The following is a 16,871-nucleotide window of genomic DNA, read 5'->3' as shown; positions in this document are numbered from 1 at the left end:
GTTGTATGCATGTTTTCTGTTACCTTAATTTTAAAATCACCCTTGGCTTTCATCTGCATTGCTTTAAAAATAATCTCTGACTGTTTTACGCTCTGGAAGAATTTTCTTCTACATCTGTGCTAGCAGTTATTGAACACCATTTTGGAAGAAATCTTTGTCACAGATCTACTCACTTTGAAGCAAAGTGTGGACTTTGTCTCACTGTAACCTTTCCACAGCTGCAGTGGAAGTTTATGGGGATGTACTAAAAATATTAAATGGAGATGAGGAAAGAGAGGAAGGTCTTCACACTATGTAGCTGCTGTATAATTAGCAAAATACATACTTTTAAGTGTTCTAAATATAGTGCATGTCAGCGATCCAAAAAGAAAACAGCAGAGAGCTGACTGGAGGTGGGGCAGCATTTAAACAAGTTACTTTTCCTATTTTCATGACTACAGTCTTTATTTTACAGGTCTTCAAATGAAATATTTTTTAATTGTGTCCAGTGATTTCCTCAACCCTATACATTTTAAGCTAAAACAAGTAAAGTCCTTTGAACTGACAGTCCATGAGTATTTTTGTACACACTTATATGTGGAGTTAGTTAGCCCTGTGTTCCTGTGTTTTGAGTGGTAAAGCTATTGCTTAAAATTGTTTATAAGAACACCACGAAAGTGCACACATAATGCATTTCCCCCATCATGTCATAATCACAGGAAGAAGAGTCAATTGACAATGTTTTAAAAATTTAAAAGTGTTCATTTCATTAAGTAGGAAACAACTTAGGAAATCTAAGCCATTTTTTTTCCATGATGAAGGAATATGTAAGAATTAATTAAGTTTAAGATAAAAGAAAGAATAATTTTTTGGAGATGAAGTTTGTATTCTCTATTTCCCCCTTTTGTGAATCTGGTTTTCTTACTTTCATAGATACTCCCACCTACTGTCTCCCCTTAAGCACAGAGGAACCTTGCTCTCTTCCAAAGATAGAGCAAAGAACTTCAGAACTGTGTTCCTTATCTTCCTTACAGATAACAGGTGGTGTCATAGTACAAATACATAAATGATTAATTGGGAAAAAGAGTGGGTACTTTTTTATGGATGTTATTGAGAGCTGCGGTTGGAAGGGTTGCCCAAGTTCCTTTGTAGTCTAAAACAGAAATGGGTATTGAAAAATAGTAAATTCGAATAGATTCTGCTCATATTACAGAATAAATGGCATGTCTTTATTTCTGACCTAGTTTCTGTTCTTAGTAGTTGGAAACTTGTGTTCTCTGCTTCTGTGGGTTTGTGAGTGATTTAAACATCAGCCTGGAAGAGGAAGATCATAAAGCTGTTGTAGTCGTTTTAAAAATTAAAAGCACTGCTGAAAGGAAAAATCTTCTGGTGTATTAAGGGTTAGTGAACACCACTGTCCTTTTTCTCACTTGAGAGGAATTAGCCTCTTCGTGCTGGGAGTCAATGTTGTTTTTAAGCAAGAGCATAGTATGCCTATATGGAAGTAAATTATACTTGAGTTAGAAAAAAAATCTCAGCAATGTCATGATTTGGACACACTTGTCTGGTAGTGCTCCTTGCATGAAGCTGTATTTATATGGTGTTTTAACTTTAGGAGCAGCTTTCACTGTCCTTGCTCTGTACTTCTGTGTGTGCAGAGAAAATGAGGGGCATGTGATATTCCTGCTTTCTCCTTTGGCCACCGTGTCTGTGCCTACGGTCAAACTCAGGTGGAGTAGAGGAAAGGGAGACACAGTCCATTCCCTGTTGCCTTGACTTAAGAATAGTGTGGGCACATGGACTTTTTTGGGCTTGGTTCCTTCCCCACTAAACACAATTCCATATAGTGTTTTCAGATAGATTAATGATTCCTAATCTCTTCATAGGTGGTCCTCACTGCCACCGCTCACTCTTCTTTCTCTGCTTTCTGCTTCTGCATTCCCATATTTTCTGTTTCTACTTCTGTTTGTCATCGCTAGTTTTGGCGACACCAGTTATAAGCACTAATAAGCTTGCCCAGGCTTATTAACGTGTATTTCTGTGTGTGATTCATTGTTGAAAACTAACAGCTGGGTATTAGGTTTGATGTTAAGTTGCTCCACAGAATCTGGGCTGGAGGCCATTTTAATATGGATGATATAAGCTCACAGTTCTTTCACGGATGGCAGCTTCCTTCAATGGCATTTATTGAGACTTCTGCATTTGCCTTGTGTCAGTGAATGACAAAACCATCCTGAGCTGCTCTCGAGTTGTATGTTAGATCTTGTGTTCCATGGTTTTAAAAGTTTTCCTTTTTTTTTCCTCTCCTTTAGACCATTTCACGTGGAGCCCACAAACATAGTCAGTGTGAATGATGACGTGCAAAGAGTCACTGACGAAGCTTCAGCAATGAATAAGCGGATTCATTACTATAGCAGGCTCACATCTCCTGCTGACAGGGCATTGGTAAGGCAAAGACAGGGCCTCATTAACTGGGTGGCCTCTGGCTTCTTGGGTCTTACACTGCCTAGATTTATATAAGCAGCAGAAATAAAGGTTGGGGGAGAATTTTTCTGCAATTTGCTTTGAATCAAGTGTCTAAGAACTGAGTGCCTTAGAAAGGTTTTGTTTTATCGCAGGCTGTTGTTTACTTCTTGTGCAATGTCTTTGCCATTAAAAGAAAATATACAAACAGCATGAATTGTGTAACAGTGATCCAGGCTGCCCAGATTTCTCCCATCTATCAGATTAAAGTAGTGGTCAGCTGCGGTAATTGAACTGCTGAGCTAGCATGATGTGTTCATGGTGTGTTTACACACATTTTGCAGAAGAAAAATGTATTTTTCTAGCTATCTAGCTAGAAATTCTCTCAACTGTTCATTGGTTTTTTCTCCCCAGGAAGAGAAAGTACAACCTTTTTTTTTTTTTTTTCCCCTAATGTAATTTCCTGGAAACATTTTGTGACTTACAATATTGACTTGCTGTATTCTGGAACAATTAGTTATGTTGATGTTGCTAATAAGTCTTGTTTTTTTATCCATTTGTTAGATTGCTCCTGATCATGTACTCCCAGCTCCTGATGAAATCTATGTGTACAGTCCATTAGGAACTGCTTTTAAAGTTGACAGTTGCACAGATGGCTATGGTAAAAACTCCAGTCTAGTGACAATGTATGTTAAACACCTTGCCATATAATAACCACAAAATGCATTACTATTGAATGTTCTATATTAGCCACATAACTGTTGTTAACCAGGAAGACATTATGAAGTAAGAGTGGTTCTTAAAATATTCACTGGATTTTTTCTTCCTAGATTTATGATATGGAATACCATGATGGGTACATCCATATTAAGTATCCCATGGGGAATAAAACAGGTAAACTATGAAAAATATATGTATATAAAAATGTTTTTAGCAACATGGCTTACTCTTCTTTTTTTTTTTTTAGTATATTCATAAATAAACTTTATTTCTCACTCTCAACAGGCAGGCTTCACTTCTGGAATTATTCTCATCTTACTGATGGGCGTTTTGACTCTTTATTGCTGTTACAGAGTTGTGAAATCACGGCTAATGATACGTAAGAAATCCAAAGCTTTGTCATGCAAATACTTTAAGTGTGAAGGATCAGTATGTATTACATTCTGTTTGTATGTGTCTTTACTATATGTTAGATCTGGCCTGCAAGTCAAAGCTGTTATTTGAATATCTCTCTATTTCTGTAGTCTGTGTCTAAGGTCTGTATGCTGAATTAATGTTTTCCCTTATTAGGTATTCCTGCAGTTGCTTGGGACCTAAGTGTTATAGCCCGACACAAACTCTTAGCAATCAGGGTTTCAGATGTTCTGTTACAAAGTTTTTGGGGACTTGGGGAGTTAGAGGCATCTTTTCTCCATAAGCTCTATCCAGTCCTCTACACGTCTGATCAACTTTCACTGTGGAACAGCATGGGCTGTAGCTGTATCCCCTTGTGTTGTATGCCTGTCTTACCCTAATGTTTGTGTGTGTTCTGTGTTGAAAGCACTCTGAATACAGTCAGCTGAAGCAGTCACTGACTGCGGCTCTAATTAGAATGTACATTTATTGTTCAAAACTCATCTTGCAGGTCTTTTTTGATTGGTGCTTTCATGCATAAACTAACCTCTCACTTGTTCAAGTAAAGGCCGTTAAGACTTTTGTCGGTTTGTGACTGAACTAATTTAAGGGCATTGTTGAGGAATAGTTCATGGTCTGGCCTACTTTGCCATTACACCTGCAAAAGGCTTTGGCTGCAAATACATGGTGGTATTTTTGCTATGTCTTACTTCAGTCCTTCTGAAAGTATTCAAAAGTAGTAATATGGTCACAATAAAACTGTCTTCTTCCGTCAAACGCTTAATGGGTGTTATATTTTAAAGTTCCTGTCAATTTTCTTAGTCCATGAAAGCACTGTGAATGTGTGTCAGAATATGCTAAAAAAACCCCACGTTTTGTCATGAATACTTCTACTGACTCTAATGTAACATTTTGTTTTGATATATTTTTGGGTTTTTTATCTTTTTCAGCTTTAACAGATACCTCAAACTGGGAATTCCCAGATGTTTGCAAGTATTACTTCGGATCCTTTGGTCAATGGTCAAGCCTCTTATTTTCTATGGTATCACTTGTTGGAGCCATGGTTGTTTACTGGGTACTTATGTCCAACTTTCTGTTTAACACAGGGAAATTTATATACAGTAAGTATACATTTTTGGTTAAATTTTACAGGAATCCTTTGTAAAGATCAAGACTGCCTTATTCTTAAAAAAGATTGTCCATTTTATATAATCTTGATTTTCCTGCCACATTGTGTGAAAAATCAGTTAGGAATAAGTAACTGTGTGTGGGGTTACAAGCAAAGACCTGTGTGTTGTCAAAGCCACTTTTTCAATTTCTCTCTCAAAGTGTATTTGTCCTGGTATAGTTTAAACCACCTAAACCTGGCTGCTTGTTTCCACTCTGTTTTCACTCCCCCTTTGTTTGCATGGGTGTATCTGTTTTAACAGCCATATAACAGGCTAGACTGTGGAAATGATTGAGGATAATGAAAAAAAAATACAGTTTCATTAGAGATTTTAACAAACACATTTAAAGAATTGCCATACAGGAAGTTTTTGCAAGTGTCCATGAGGAAGCAATGAAGTGTATCACAGTAAAAATTATTCTTAGTGTGGCATTGCTCCAAAGGAAAACACAGTGGGTTTTTATACCCTGGTACATGCACAGGCATACAAGCATTCATGTGCGTAATTGGTGTAGAGTTGTGGGAATGGATGATGGAATTGAGAGCTTTGAAAATCTGACTCATAGAGTTGAGTAGGTTGACTAAGGTTCAAAATATTATGTTTTGAAGGTTATCTCTGAGGCAAATAACAGCACAGGCACTTAAGCCTGTTAAACAGTGTTTAATTAGAATTCCCACCATCCCTATAGGACATACTTTACTGTATTGGTTAATGACTGATTTTATAGCTGACCTAATTGAATATATTATTACAGCCTTTTCATTTTAGACTTTGGGTTTTTTAAATAAATTTAACATTTTAATCTTAAATTATTCTACATGAAATAATGCCAGTTGTAATAAGCAAAATTCAAAATTGTGAAAAGATCTTATTTTCTAGGAAAAAAGTCCTGCTTTTCCATGGGACTGGCATGTTATTTTATCCCTTACATGTGTTTGTTTGGAGTCCTTGTTTAAGTTGTTCGGTCTGAGATAGCAATCGCTGGCTTCTTGTCCTAACTTTTGTACTTAATTACTAGGTAATAAAATGTGTAACAGTGTATAGGTTTGACATAATGGCATCTTCCAGCCATGTGTTTCTAAGTATTCTAAGCAGGCTACTGTGTTTATTTCTAATACGTTCGGATGACTTCTTAAAACATCTGCGCATGCAGTTTAGGTAGGGAAAAATTAATTTCCTGCAGGTCTAGAAAATTGTAGTACACAAAGAATGCAAGAACTGTTAGCTGAGTGCAATATCATGTCTTTTCTTTAACCTGGGGTTGCATGGTCTTATTCAGTTTTTATTTTATGGGAAAAACAAAATCCACAAATGCAATTGCTAGTCCTAAACTGCTTTTTAAATACAGAAGAAACAGAAGTTGACATCTATAATAAATTTGAAAGTGCTTAAATTCTGTAAGAGTTAATAATTTTGATGGCTTCTCACTAGGTACTTTTTTTAGTTAGGAACACAAAATAGTGATTTTAGTTAAATCTTCTGATTGTTGTATACTCTGAACTCGTAGAAGTAAGTATGAGAAACTTGTTTGTGATTCAGGGTGTCATAAATCAAAATAAAGAAAGAAGAATCAGTTTTCTTCCCACAAGACTTTTTGCTTTTCTTATGAGAAGCAAGCTGCTTTTAATTGCACTTAAAAAATCTGAAGCCAGCTGCCCCAATTGATTTTCTGTGCATAACACATCCACATGCAACAGAAGCAAAATTTAACCAGTGACACACTAATTCAGTTTCCAAGCTGATGGGGCATTTTCTGTGTGTGTATATACACATAATACATAAATATAATGAAATTGCTATTTAATACCCTTATAGAGGTGAGGTTGCAGAAACTTGGAAATAACTGGTGTGGTGTAGCAGTAAGGTAGCACAGGAGTGTACTGGAAATAAAACACTACTAGAGATGCCTGTACAGCAGTGAGGCTTAAACCTTTTTCCACAGTTTCCCATGGAAATGTGGAAAAAGCATCCCACAGAGCCTCTTCTGAAAAACAAAATATTAGAAAATGACTAATGGAAGCTTTTTCTGTATAATGCTGTCTGGACTAGGGGTATGTTTGCATGCCTTCTTTTTCTGTCCCAAAGGAGGCTGGATTTAAGATGCATCTCCTCACTGGCCTGCTGTTCAACACTACCAACTGAGTAGCTGGGAGAAGTGGTGGTGTGCTTGAGGAATCCTGGGAGTGGGGAGTCTTGGGAAATTTATAAGTGGACTGGGCTTCTGAGAAGAAAGTAATACACTGTAGAGCTACTTTAAAGCAATTCCACTGTAGTCTGAAAATTTTCACCTGGGTCTGGGGGGATGCAAGCTACTGTGTTGTGCCTCTGATGTAATTTTCCAAAATATTTTCATACTTAATTTTAGTCAAGTCAACAGATGAAAGCCTAATAGCATGTATGGGACATTGACAGTGAGATTCTCTTCTTTGCAGACTTTGTTCATGACATTAATGTAACAGATATTGTTCCTGGCACCAATGGAAGTAGCAAAGGTAAGAAGCACTTACAGTATTGTGTTTCCAGTTTTGAGGTGGGGGTTTAAAGGCAAATCATCATGTTTCGATGCCTAACCACATTCCAGTTATAAAGTACATATTGTAAGTTGTAACTATGTGTTTCTTACAAAACTAATTTTCTATCTGGGATTTGTACTTCCACAGATAACCACACACTTGGAGATCTAAAAAACTGGAGAAGTAAAAAATAAGTTAAAAAAGTGGAGGTGAGAATAAGTATTAAAAAGCCAGTTACAAGTCTCTGTATGCCCAGACACATCCTCCTTAAAAGCCTGACTGTTAACTTTTTAACAGTAGTTGCACAATGAGGAATTGCCTTAAGGAATTTTAACTTTCACACCCTAAATTTGAGGCGCCTTAGTTCTGTTTGCTGTTTAAAATCTTGACGGGAGCAGCTTTACTGCCCTGAAGTTCTTCAGCAAGACTATTTTTTTTTAAATTATGTAAGAACAGCTTTCTTGATGCTGAGTGCAAAAAAAGAAACAAGTGTCAGGCTACTTGAGCCCCTGCTTTTGCTTTTGCCTGACATTTGCACAACTAAGAGACGAAACTGCAGTCAACTATGAACATAGATCTGTTCCAAGTTCTTAAGTAGGCAGAATAATGTAGAATGGAGGAAGGAGCAAAGCAAGGCAGGCATTGTCAACCCCTGAATTTTTTTCTGCCTCTGTAATAGTGACTGAATCTGTACTGCTTTCTTAGGAAGCAGAAAGCTTTCTCTATCCTGAGTACATGAGGAATGGGGAAACATATCACTACCAGCTGGGCAGCTGTGTGTAACACTAGCTGCAGCTGTGTTTCTGGAAAGCAGATGTTGGAGTCAGGCAAAGGAGTTGAGAAATAATTCTGAAAACCTGTTGATTTGCATTTGAGCTAGCGTTGAATCCTGCTCCTCTAACAGTCCTTGCCAGCTGGGCACCAATTTCTGCTCTCTCCTGCTTCTGCTGTTCTGTCCCATGCTTATGCAGCAGGGGGTATAACTTGGAGGTAAAGTAGACAATATTCCACACTATCCTCCACCAGCTAGAAGATTTTAAAGCAGCTGCTACACAAAATTAAGGCCTGCCAGATATTCAAGTGACTCTAGACAGGACATTCAGGGCTACCAAGGAGATCAGTAAGAACAAAAGCATTTTTCAAGGTTTGTGAAACAATCCTCTTTTAGGCAAGAAATTTGTCAGAATGCTTTTTACGCCTTTGCCTTTTTGACAGAGTAGGAATGCAGACAGTGTGGGATAGTGGCTATCGAGTATTGTGGGATGCCAAGATTTTAAATAAGACACTATGAGAACAGCAGGTTTTATATTTCAACATAGAGCTTTGTAGGCATGTGTTCTTCAGAGGGTCTTTTTGGTTGATTTTGTTCCAGTCACTTGTTCAGGTGCTGCCATTCATCAACCTCCGAGTAAGATGACTGTGACATTCCCTCTTAGCAGTGCTCCTGGAGCACATCTTAAATTTTTTGTGTTGTATTGTCTGGCAGTGATGTACTTGCCTCTGTCATGGCACAAAGATGGCAAGAGTGTTTTTGTTCAGTGTATAGGTTTTCAACCTGCCAGTTGTTACAGTAGCTTTCTTGTAATCCTTTGTTTGTTTGTAGAGCAATGTACAGTAATTCAGGCTCTTCTGTACAGAAGCGCACTTGACTTTTGGTTGATGTGATCTTGCTGAAGTGTGCAGGGCCAGATTAGGATGCTAAATATGCAGCCAGATGCAGCGGAACATTGCTATGACTTGATTCTAGCAGATGCACATAGGCGCTGAACAGATCTCATTACAGGTATGTGACCTGGAAGGATGATCCTGTGTGACAACTTGGGCTTCAGATAAACTATCATCTTTGTTGTGCTCAGCTGGAAGAACTGCAGCGCTGTCAGATTAGAGTGCAAGGTGCCTAGCAGTGGAATCTTAGCAATGAATTCCTAGTTGGAAAAACAAATACAAGTTAGGAACTGAGATAGTGAACACTGCACTTGAGCAATGCTCAGTAGGTAAAACACACTAGCAGTTGTGGGATCTTGGCTGTAAATATTCTGTGCAAGTAAAACCCTTTTCATCTGAGGATAATTTTCTTTTCTTTTCTTCCAGTCATTTGTCCAAGTGCTGCTAGTGGTCACCCACCACAGAACAGGAGTGTGATGTTCTCTTATGGCAACAGAACAGGTTTTGAACTCTTTGAGGAATGGTGGGACAAATCACGAACAGTGCCATTTTACCTGATTGCAGTTCTTCTACCCCTGCTAAATCTGAAGTCTCCATCCTTCTTTGCGAAGTTCAATGTCCTAGGTAGGTAACAAATACTATTAAAACATTGGTTCATTGTGAGTGAAGTGTATAGAGAACAGTGAAAACCACTCCAGTGAGTAGAATCATAAAATCTTTTACGATGGAAAAGTCTGTAAGGTTATTGGGTCCAAGCGTTCACCCAACACTGTCTAGTTCACTACTAAACCGTGTCCGTAAGTGCTCTATCTGCATGTTTTTTAATACATCTAGGGATGGTGACTCAGTCATTTCTCTGAACAGCCTGTTACAATGCTTGACAACCCTTTCTGAGAAGAACATTTTCCAAATCTGAACATTCCCTGGCACAGCTGAAGGCCATGTCCTCTCATTCTGTCATTGGTTGCCTGGGAGAAGAGACTAAGCCTCACCTTGCCACAGCCTCCTTTCAGGCAGTTGTAGAGAGTGATAAGGTCACCCCTGAGCCTCCTTTTCTCCAGGCCAAACACCCCCAGTCCCTCAGCTGCTCCTCATGGGACTTGTTCTCCTGACCCTTTGTTAGCTTCATTTCCATTCCTTAGAGACTTTCAGCATCTCAGTGTCCTTCTTGTTTTGAGGGGCCCAAAACTGGCAGTATTCATGTCACAAGGGCAGCCTTATCAGTGCTGAGTACAGGGGGGACAATCCCTGTCCTGGCCCTGCCGGCCACACCATTGCTGATGGAGGCTGGGATGCCATCAGCTTTCTTGGCCACCTGTCACCACATTGTCAGCCCATGTTCAACTGCTGTCAACCAGCACCTCCAGGTCGTTTTCCTTTAGGCAGCTTTCCAGCCACTGTTCCAGTATTTTGCTGGCAGCCCATACAGTGCCTTGAAGTGGGTTCTTGGTTGATTTATTAACCCACAGGCTTTGTGTGCTGCTTTGGTTGAATCTTACGGGTAATAGGGAGTTCATTTTCCTTCCTTTTTCTTGCTTTATAATCCTGTGAAACAAATTCCATTACATCCACAACAGATTTTCCCAAATAGTTCTTTGCATGCTACTGTGCAGCATTTGATACATACTACCGTGGTATAGTCAGACATACTCTCCCTCCTCTGGTAAACATTTTAAACCAACATTTGCTTCTGATCTGAAGTCATTTTCTGCCAATCAGGTGATTAATTAATCACGACATCAGTCAGTATGACCTGCTGCTGTTCTTTGTCCCGATTTCCAATATTGTGTACTCTTCTGTGCTGCAGAGGAAACAATTGTTACTTCCTGCTTCCATGTCTTGAGGTAGAAGGCCCAGGTGGGTGGGGCTGGTAAAGTGAGTATAGAATTTGCATGGTGGGTATAGCTGGTCATGGTTCAGGGGTTAGAAGAGGTCTGAGGGGTAGTCCTGAAGCCCACAAGGGAAGAGAAAGGGAAAACTAGATGTGGGTCAGAGGCTGAAAACGTTGGATATGCATTGTAAAGGAGGTAGAGGACAGGGATTTGAAGGTCTTATTTGTTAGTCTGTTCCATAGTGACACTTTATCAGACCTTGGATCTGCTCTTGCTGAAACCATTAAATGAAAATGCCACACAGGAATTTCGGTACTTGATAATGCTTCTGTGCAAAAGGTGTGCGTTATATGTGGGTAGATATATAACATTAGAAATTTAAAAAACAGAATATTAATTACTCATCACTTCAGTAGATTTTTATGTAATTCAGAAGCTGTTCAAAATTGCCTTGATTTTTGTAAACATTGAGGTTTATAGGTCAAGGAGAAATGGAAGGCAATTTTGAGATGCTGAAATTTATCTCAGTAGAGTTTTGAGTCCATCTTACCTTAATACTCATGAAAACAGAAGTTATTAGGAAACTACAGAATTTTTTAGCTGATCTTCGTGTACAGAACCTTTTCTTTTCCTATTTTTTTTTTCCTAATTTCAGCAACAGGGATTACAGGGTACTTCCTCTGCTGTCACCAACACCTGGAAAATATTGAACTTGCTGGAAGTTTACGTTGTGTGTATGTGCATTATTTGTTCTCTCTGACATATAAGAGAAGTTAAGAAAAGGTTTAGACCTAGTCTTACGTTAGGAGTGAATACCAACCATTACTGTTTGACTGCTAGTGGCTAGATGTATGGAGCAGAAATGAAACCCTGCATAAATACTTTCTACTATATCATGGTATTTGTTTGGCTCTTGGTTTTTTACAGGTACAGTTTCAGTTGTCTACTTAGTTTTTCTGGTTACAGTAAAGGCTGCTCATCTGGGAATACATTTAGAATTCAACTGGTTTACAGAGAATGAATTTTTTGTACCAGGTAAGATAATTAAAATGCAGTAATGAAGTATATATTTGGTGAGTTTAAGATTTTTTTTTCCTCATTCACCTTTTAACATGTCTGAAACATAAATAAAGTGAGGAAATGCTGTCTGGTGTTGCAAGTAGATGAAAGATCCCTCTGGGCAAAGTGGCAAGGAATCCCTTTCCCAGTGATATTCCATTGTTAAAAGACAGTATCAACAGTGGGGAAAAGGAGGCGTGCCTATCAGAGAAGTCTTCAACAAACATTTCCTGACAGAGAGCTTGCCATACTCCTGTTTCACCTATGTTATTTTAAGTTCTGGTTGCACCAGTTTCAGATCATGTCTGTTTCAGTAGCAATTAAAAATGACAAACAGTAGACAGATTGACTGTTAAAGGTGCTTTAGGTTCCCCACACACTGTCTTGCTTAAATGAAATAGCACATTCACCATAATTTGCAAATACAGTTTTCCTGTACTTGCTGGTCTATCTCAAATTTTAGGCCATAATCTTAGAGGCCCTTCTCTTTCAAACACCCATTAGGTGTTTTTATCCCATCAGTACCCATCAGTATATTTTTATTTTCTGGAAAGTTGTTTGATGGCTATTTGTTTTTTCCAAATTACTGCTACAAATTACTCTGTGAGATGCCGTAGTCATAAACAAGTAGCATTTGGTATTGCTTGAACAGATAGCCTAAAAAGATGAGTTTCCTTTTTTAAGAAACCTGGAATAAGAGAACCAGGGTTAGGTCCTAGCTGGTTTTTCCCCATCCTTTACAATAAGCTGACAAATTAGCTCCAGAGAGCTGTGTCGTGTACATTAGAATAGTATCACTTCTTCTGTTCTTAAAAACAAAAGAGAAAAATGAGTTATAGTGACACACATGCCACATGCCATTGAGAAGTAGAGCACCCAGTAGTATGATCTACTTGGTAAAAACTCCTAATACTTCTAGGAGATGGACAAAGCATGTAGCTAATGTGTACAGATACAACTACTGAAAGACTCTGAAACTGTCAGTTTGCTTTTTATTGTTGAGATTGAAGTAGTGGATGACAAACAAGCCCAGAAGTGGAGCCCAGAAGACGTTTGCACTCACTTCTGTCAGTAGCACGTCATGCTAATTAGGTATTGAAGGTACAGTGAAACCAACTCTTGGGAAAACTTATTCTTTCAGTTTGGATAAGCCCTCCATTAGTTGCCTGGGGTGTGTTTACTTTCCTAACTTCATAGCACTTTGCAGAAGTCTGTTTGAAATATGTTTGCATGGAGCTCTCTGTGGTTTGTTCTGTAAGGGTTTGTGAACCTCTGAAGAGTGTTGTGCTATACTCCTGGATGCTTCTCACAAGCTCAGCTATCTTAGGGGGCTCTAATTGCTGTTAGCACTCTAAAGAGTAAATACATTCTTAGGTAATACCAACTATGACGTCCTTTAATGATCTTAAAAATTTGTGAATTCCTAGAACATTTGTAGCACTTCCAGAGCTGCCATCTTGTGAACATCTTTTGAGTGTTAAAACCAGCAGAACAATGCTATTCCCATGGAGACAAGAAAGAAAATTTTTTCATACATGCTGCGAAGCATGATAAGAAGTTGCTCTGCCTTTCTCTATGCCCTGGCTTGTAAACGGAATCTCTTAAATATCTTCAGATGTAATTTTTCTTCTGGTAGCATAAGTGACTTCTTAATAACTAAAAGTTCTCACAGGGTAAATGATTCCTTCCCTCCATCTCCCTCTTCAGGAACCCATAGGTATACAGCCTCACTGCTGTCAATTCCAGTTTTACAAATGATTTCCAGGTAAACTGTTGAGGAGGAGAAGACCTTGTATGTGTCAATCTTAAATTAACCTGGTAATCACTGATGATGACAGTGATAGGAGTCTGTCAGAGAAATACACTTTCACTTGCTGGAAAGTGTATTCTATAGTAACTACTGTCTTCATGCATTTTGTACTTCCTGATTCAATATGTGCATTGGCTATGGTCAAAGACGAGATAGATTGTCCCATTTCAGGGTGGAGGTTGATGAGTTTGCCAGTACCCTCCAGAGCACTGTATGTCATCTGCATTTTGTCATTGCTTATTTCAAAGAAGTAATTTTAAAATACTTATTTTTTTCTTTGTTTAGAGTTTAGAATTCTGTTCCCTCAGCTCACAGGGGTTCTAACACTTGCCTTCTTCATCCACAATTGTGTCATCACACTTCTTCAGAATAACAAGAATCAAGAAAATAATGTAAGTAACTTCCCAAGACTGTGCTCATTTATATCTAGATTGCCAGACAAGAGTAATTTTTTCCTGTGATTTGATAAGAAAAAAAGTTACACATTCTTTTCTTGGTATGAGGGAGTAACAGATAAATTACAAATACATTCACATAAAAGCCCAGGAATACCCTGGTATTAAATTGCCAAATTGCACAGAAGGGGCGGATGACTTGACAGTGTTGTAGAACTCAATGAAAGTTGACCAATTTTAGAATAAAAATGGTGGAAAATGTTTGATACAGGACTGAGTTTTGGCAGAATCCTGAACAGTAGTTTTAGGGTCTAGGTAGTACCTTTTCTCCGTGTTGCTTCAGTAGTTTTGTCTCACAATCCTAGTCAAAGTCTGTAGAGAAACTTGGCACAATTTAGGAAATCCTGCAAGTTGAATCCTGGATCAGGAGGTTTTGTCACAGTTTTTGGACTGGTGCTTTGCTCTTGGAAAAGTTAAGCAGTGGTCCTCCAGATGGAACTGCATTCTTTGTTAGTATATTCCCATTGTAAAACACCAAATGGAGTAAACAGGGTCTAAGAGTAACTTTTACTCTAATTGTTTTTTTTCCTCCCTTATTCCAAGGATTCTTGTCCAGCTTCATTAAAATATTAGCTGTAAAGGTACATGCAATAACAAAATTTTTTTTAAAATACTAGCTGTATGGAAAACTGGTGCAAAATCATAGAATCCCAGAATGCTTGAGGTTATAAGGAACCTCTGGATGTCATCTTGTCCCCCTACTCAATCAGCACCACTAAGAGCCAGATGCCTATACAACACATCAGATAAAATATGTCAGATTGGATTATTTGACAGTGAAGTGCAGATTATGTACCAATGCAATGAGATGACCTCTTAGGCTTTAGAAGTCTGCATAGTTACTTCCTTGTACCTGTGAATCAAAACTAGCTTGTGAATGACCCTATCTGCAAAGGAGTCATGAATTCTCTGCTTCTGGGGGCTTAGGGGCTTCTTAGAAATTAGTATAACAGCTGGGGGTCTGGACAAAGAAAGCTAAGTAAGCTTTCTCTCAATTGCTTTAAGAAAATCTTACGATGTGGAGAAGGGCAAGATTTCTCTTTAGCTGTGGCTTTCAAATTCTAAAGGCTAGATCTCCCAATCAGCTCTGTATGCAGAGGAGGCCTAATGCCCTCATTCTGTCATCAAGGTTTTCCTGTGTGTTTTCTCCCTCCATTTACATCAGAGCAAGCAATCAGATGCAAAGAGCAGCACCTGGAGTGTTCTCCAGCTTACTTTTCCTGTGTGAAGAAGGAAGAAACCGCTGCCTGCATTTGAATCAGCTTTTCTAATACCCTCCCTGGAGCTTAAGTTGGAATTCCAAGTCAGCCCTAGCCTCCCTCTCAAGCCCTTGACAAAAGTCTGCATTCTGTAACAATGTTCAAATTGCTCAGAAGGGACACATTTGAAGTAAGGCAGGAAAGATTTTTAATGGGAAACCAGATCTCTGTGTAGTTCTTGTAGTAGTTTTATGTGGCTGGAGATTTCTTTTCCTGTTTGTAGCTGTACAGGAGCCTAGCTCTCAAAAGTGCTTTGCAAATGTTAATGGAGTACCTGTGCTCTTGAAGAGCTGTTTTGTGATTATGTCACTAAGCTGCTGGGCTAAGTGGGATATTTCCATATGTATAGGGTCTTGCCCTCTGTCATAAGTCATGAGGGTTTTTCCCATATATTTACAAGATGCTTTCTTCTCTCATTGTCTGATGGGATGATACTAATATAACTCCACGGATGAAAACTTATCTGTTTTATTGATCAGCCTGTTAACGTGTCACTTCCATCAGTGTTCTGTGAAAAGGCACAGAACTTGTCCTGGAAAAGCACTGTTTTAGTCTTGAACTAAACTTGCTGAAGCTAGTGGTCATAGAACAACTCTTTGGGGAGGTGGAAAAAAGTAAGACAAACAATAGCATTCCTCTTACAGAGTCAGAAATTCAAAACAATAGCAGCTTCCATTCTGGTCACAGGCATGCATTACAGCCCAAAACTAGAATATGCATGGGGGAGGATTGCTCTGGCTGCTATTCCCGTACAGTGGTGTGGGTGTGAGAAGAGAAGAGCAGTGCACCAGGGTAAGCCACATGTCAGCAGCATAGTCTGGAGAAGCCCTTTGAGCAGGATTTTAATCTTCTGTTCAGAATTGAGCATCCTGGTCCCATCTCCCACTGTTGCTGCCTCCTTGTATTTATCAGCATAAGTTTTTGTACAGTGCTCAGTCAAATGGTTTGAAAACAAATTGCATAGGAAATATAACATAGTCACAAAAAGGAGTTTAGCTGTGGTTTTGGTTGGCTGTTTTTTTTTTCCTGATTCATGTCTCTGATCAGTTTCCCTGAGTAATGGTACAGATGCTACACAAGCCCACCATGATCTACAGGCATGAATATGCTAGTGCTGTCTCCTGACCGTTATTTGTGGATGTACCTGGGAGAAAGACTGTGAGTGGAAGATGTTTTTTGTCTAGGTATTAACTGCAGAAGACATGGAGCTGTAAATGGTACTTATTTTCTGCAGTATTTAAACACTTTATTCCCTGTAAACAGAGTGAGCTTCCATTGATGGTGCTATACCATTGGTTTCTCTTTCCAGCCAAAATTATGCACAGCATCATACATCCTGGTGAAGTACTTTTTTGTCACTCAGTTAAATATTACCACTTGCCTTTGATGCGTGAACAGGTGAAGTCTATTTTTATGATGTAGATCAAAGTCCTGTTGAGATATTACAGAGACAGCATCTCTCTTGAGAAGAGACTAATCTGAAATAGGATGATTGAAAGCTATTTCAAATGTGATAGTCATTGCTAGGCATTGATGCAGGCTTCTCAATCCAAG

At 38.7% G+C, this 16,871-nt stretch overlaps 1 protein-coding gene across 3 annotated transcripts in view; it reads left to right on the top strand.

Moving 5' to 3' along the window:
• The window catches only part of SLC38A9 (solute carrier family 38 member 9), a 49,229-nt gene that overhangs the window by 13,149 nt on the left and 19,209 nt on the right, over nucleotides 1-16,871 (top strand). For 2 of the 3 annotated variants that reach the window (XM_066181159.1, XM_066181157.1), the window contains exons 3-11: nucleotides 2,292-2,424; nucleotides 3,007-3,128; nucleotides 3,273-3,336; nucleotides 3,448-3,541; nucleotides 4,506-4,676; nucleotides 7,157-7,216; nucleotides 9,329-9,526; nucleotides 11,662-11,769; nucleotides 13,889-13,995. In XM_066181159.1, coding sequence (XP_066037256.1) covers nucleotides 2,292-2,424; nucleotides 3,007-3,128; nucleotides 3,273-3,336; nucleotides 3,448-3,541; nucleotides 4,506-4,676; nucleotides 7,157-7,216; nucleotides 9,329-9,526; nucleotides 11,662-11,769; nucleotides 13,889-13,995 — 1,057 coding nt within the window. Of the gene's footprint in view, nucleotides 1-2,291; nucleotides 2,425-3,006; nucleotides 3,129-3,272; nucleotides 3,337-3,447; nucleotides 3,542-4,505; nucleotides 4,677-7,156; nucleotides 7,217-9,328; nucleotides 9,527-11,661; nucleotides 11,770-13,888; nucleotides 13,996-16,871 lie in introns of those variants that run through there. The other variant, XM_066181160.1, reaches the window with a different exon arrangement.

Source organism: Chamaea fasciata, unplaced genomic scaffold (assembly GCF_029207755.1).
Source record: "Chamaea fasciata isolate MVZ Bird 193981 ecotype frontalis unplaced genomic scaffold, bChaFas1.0.hap1 SCAF_4, whole genome shotgun sequence".
Classification (NCBI taxonomy): Eukaryota; Metazoa; Chordata; class Aves; order Passeriformes; family Sylviidae; genus Chamaea; species Chamaea fasciata.
Note: the sequence above shows the minus strand (reverse complement) of the source record. Positions and strands in the feature narration are given on the sequence as shown.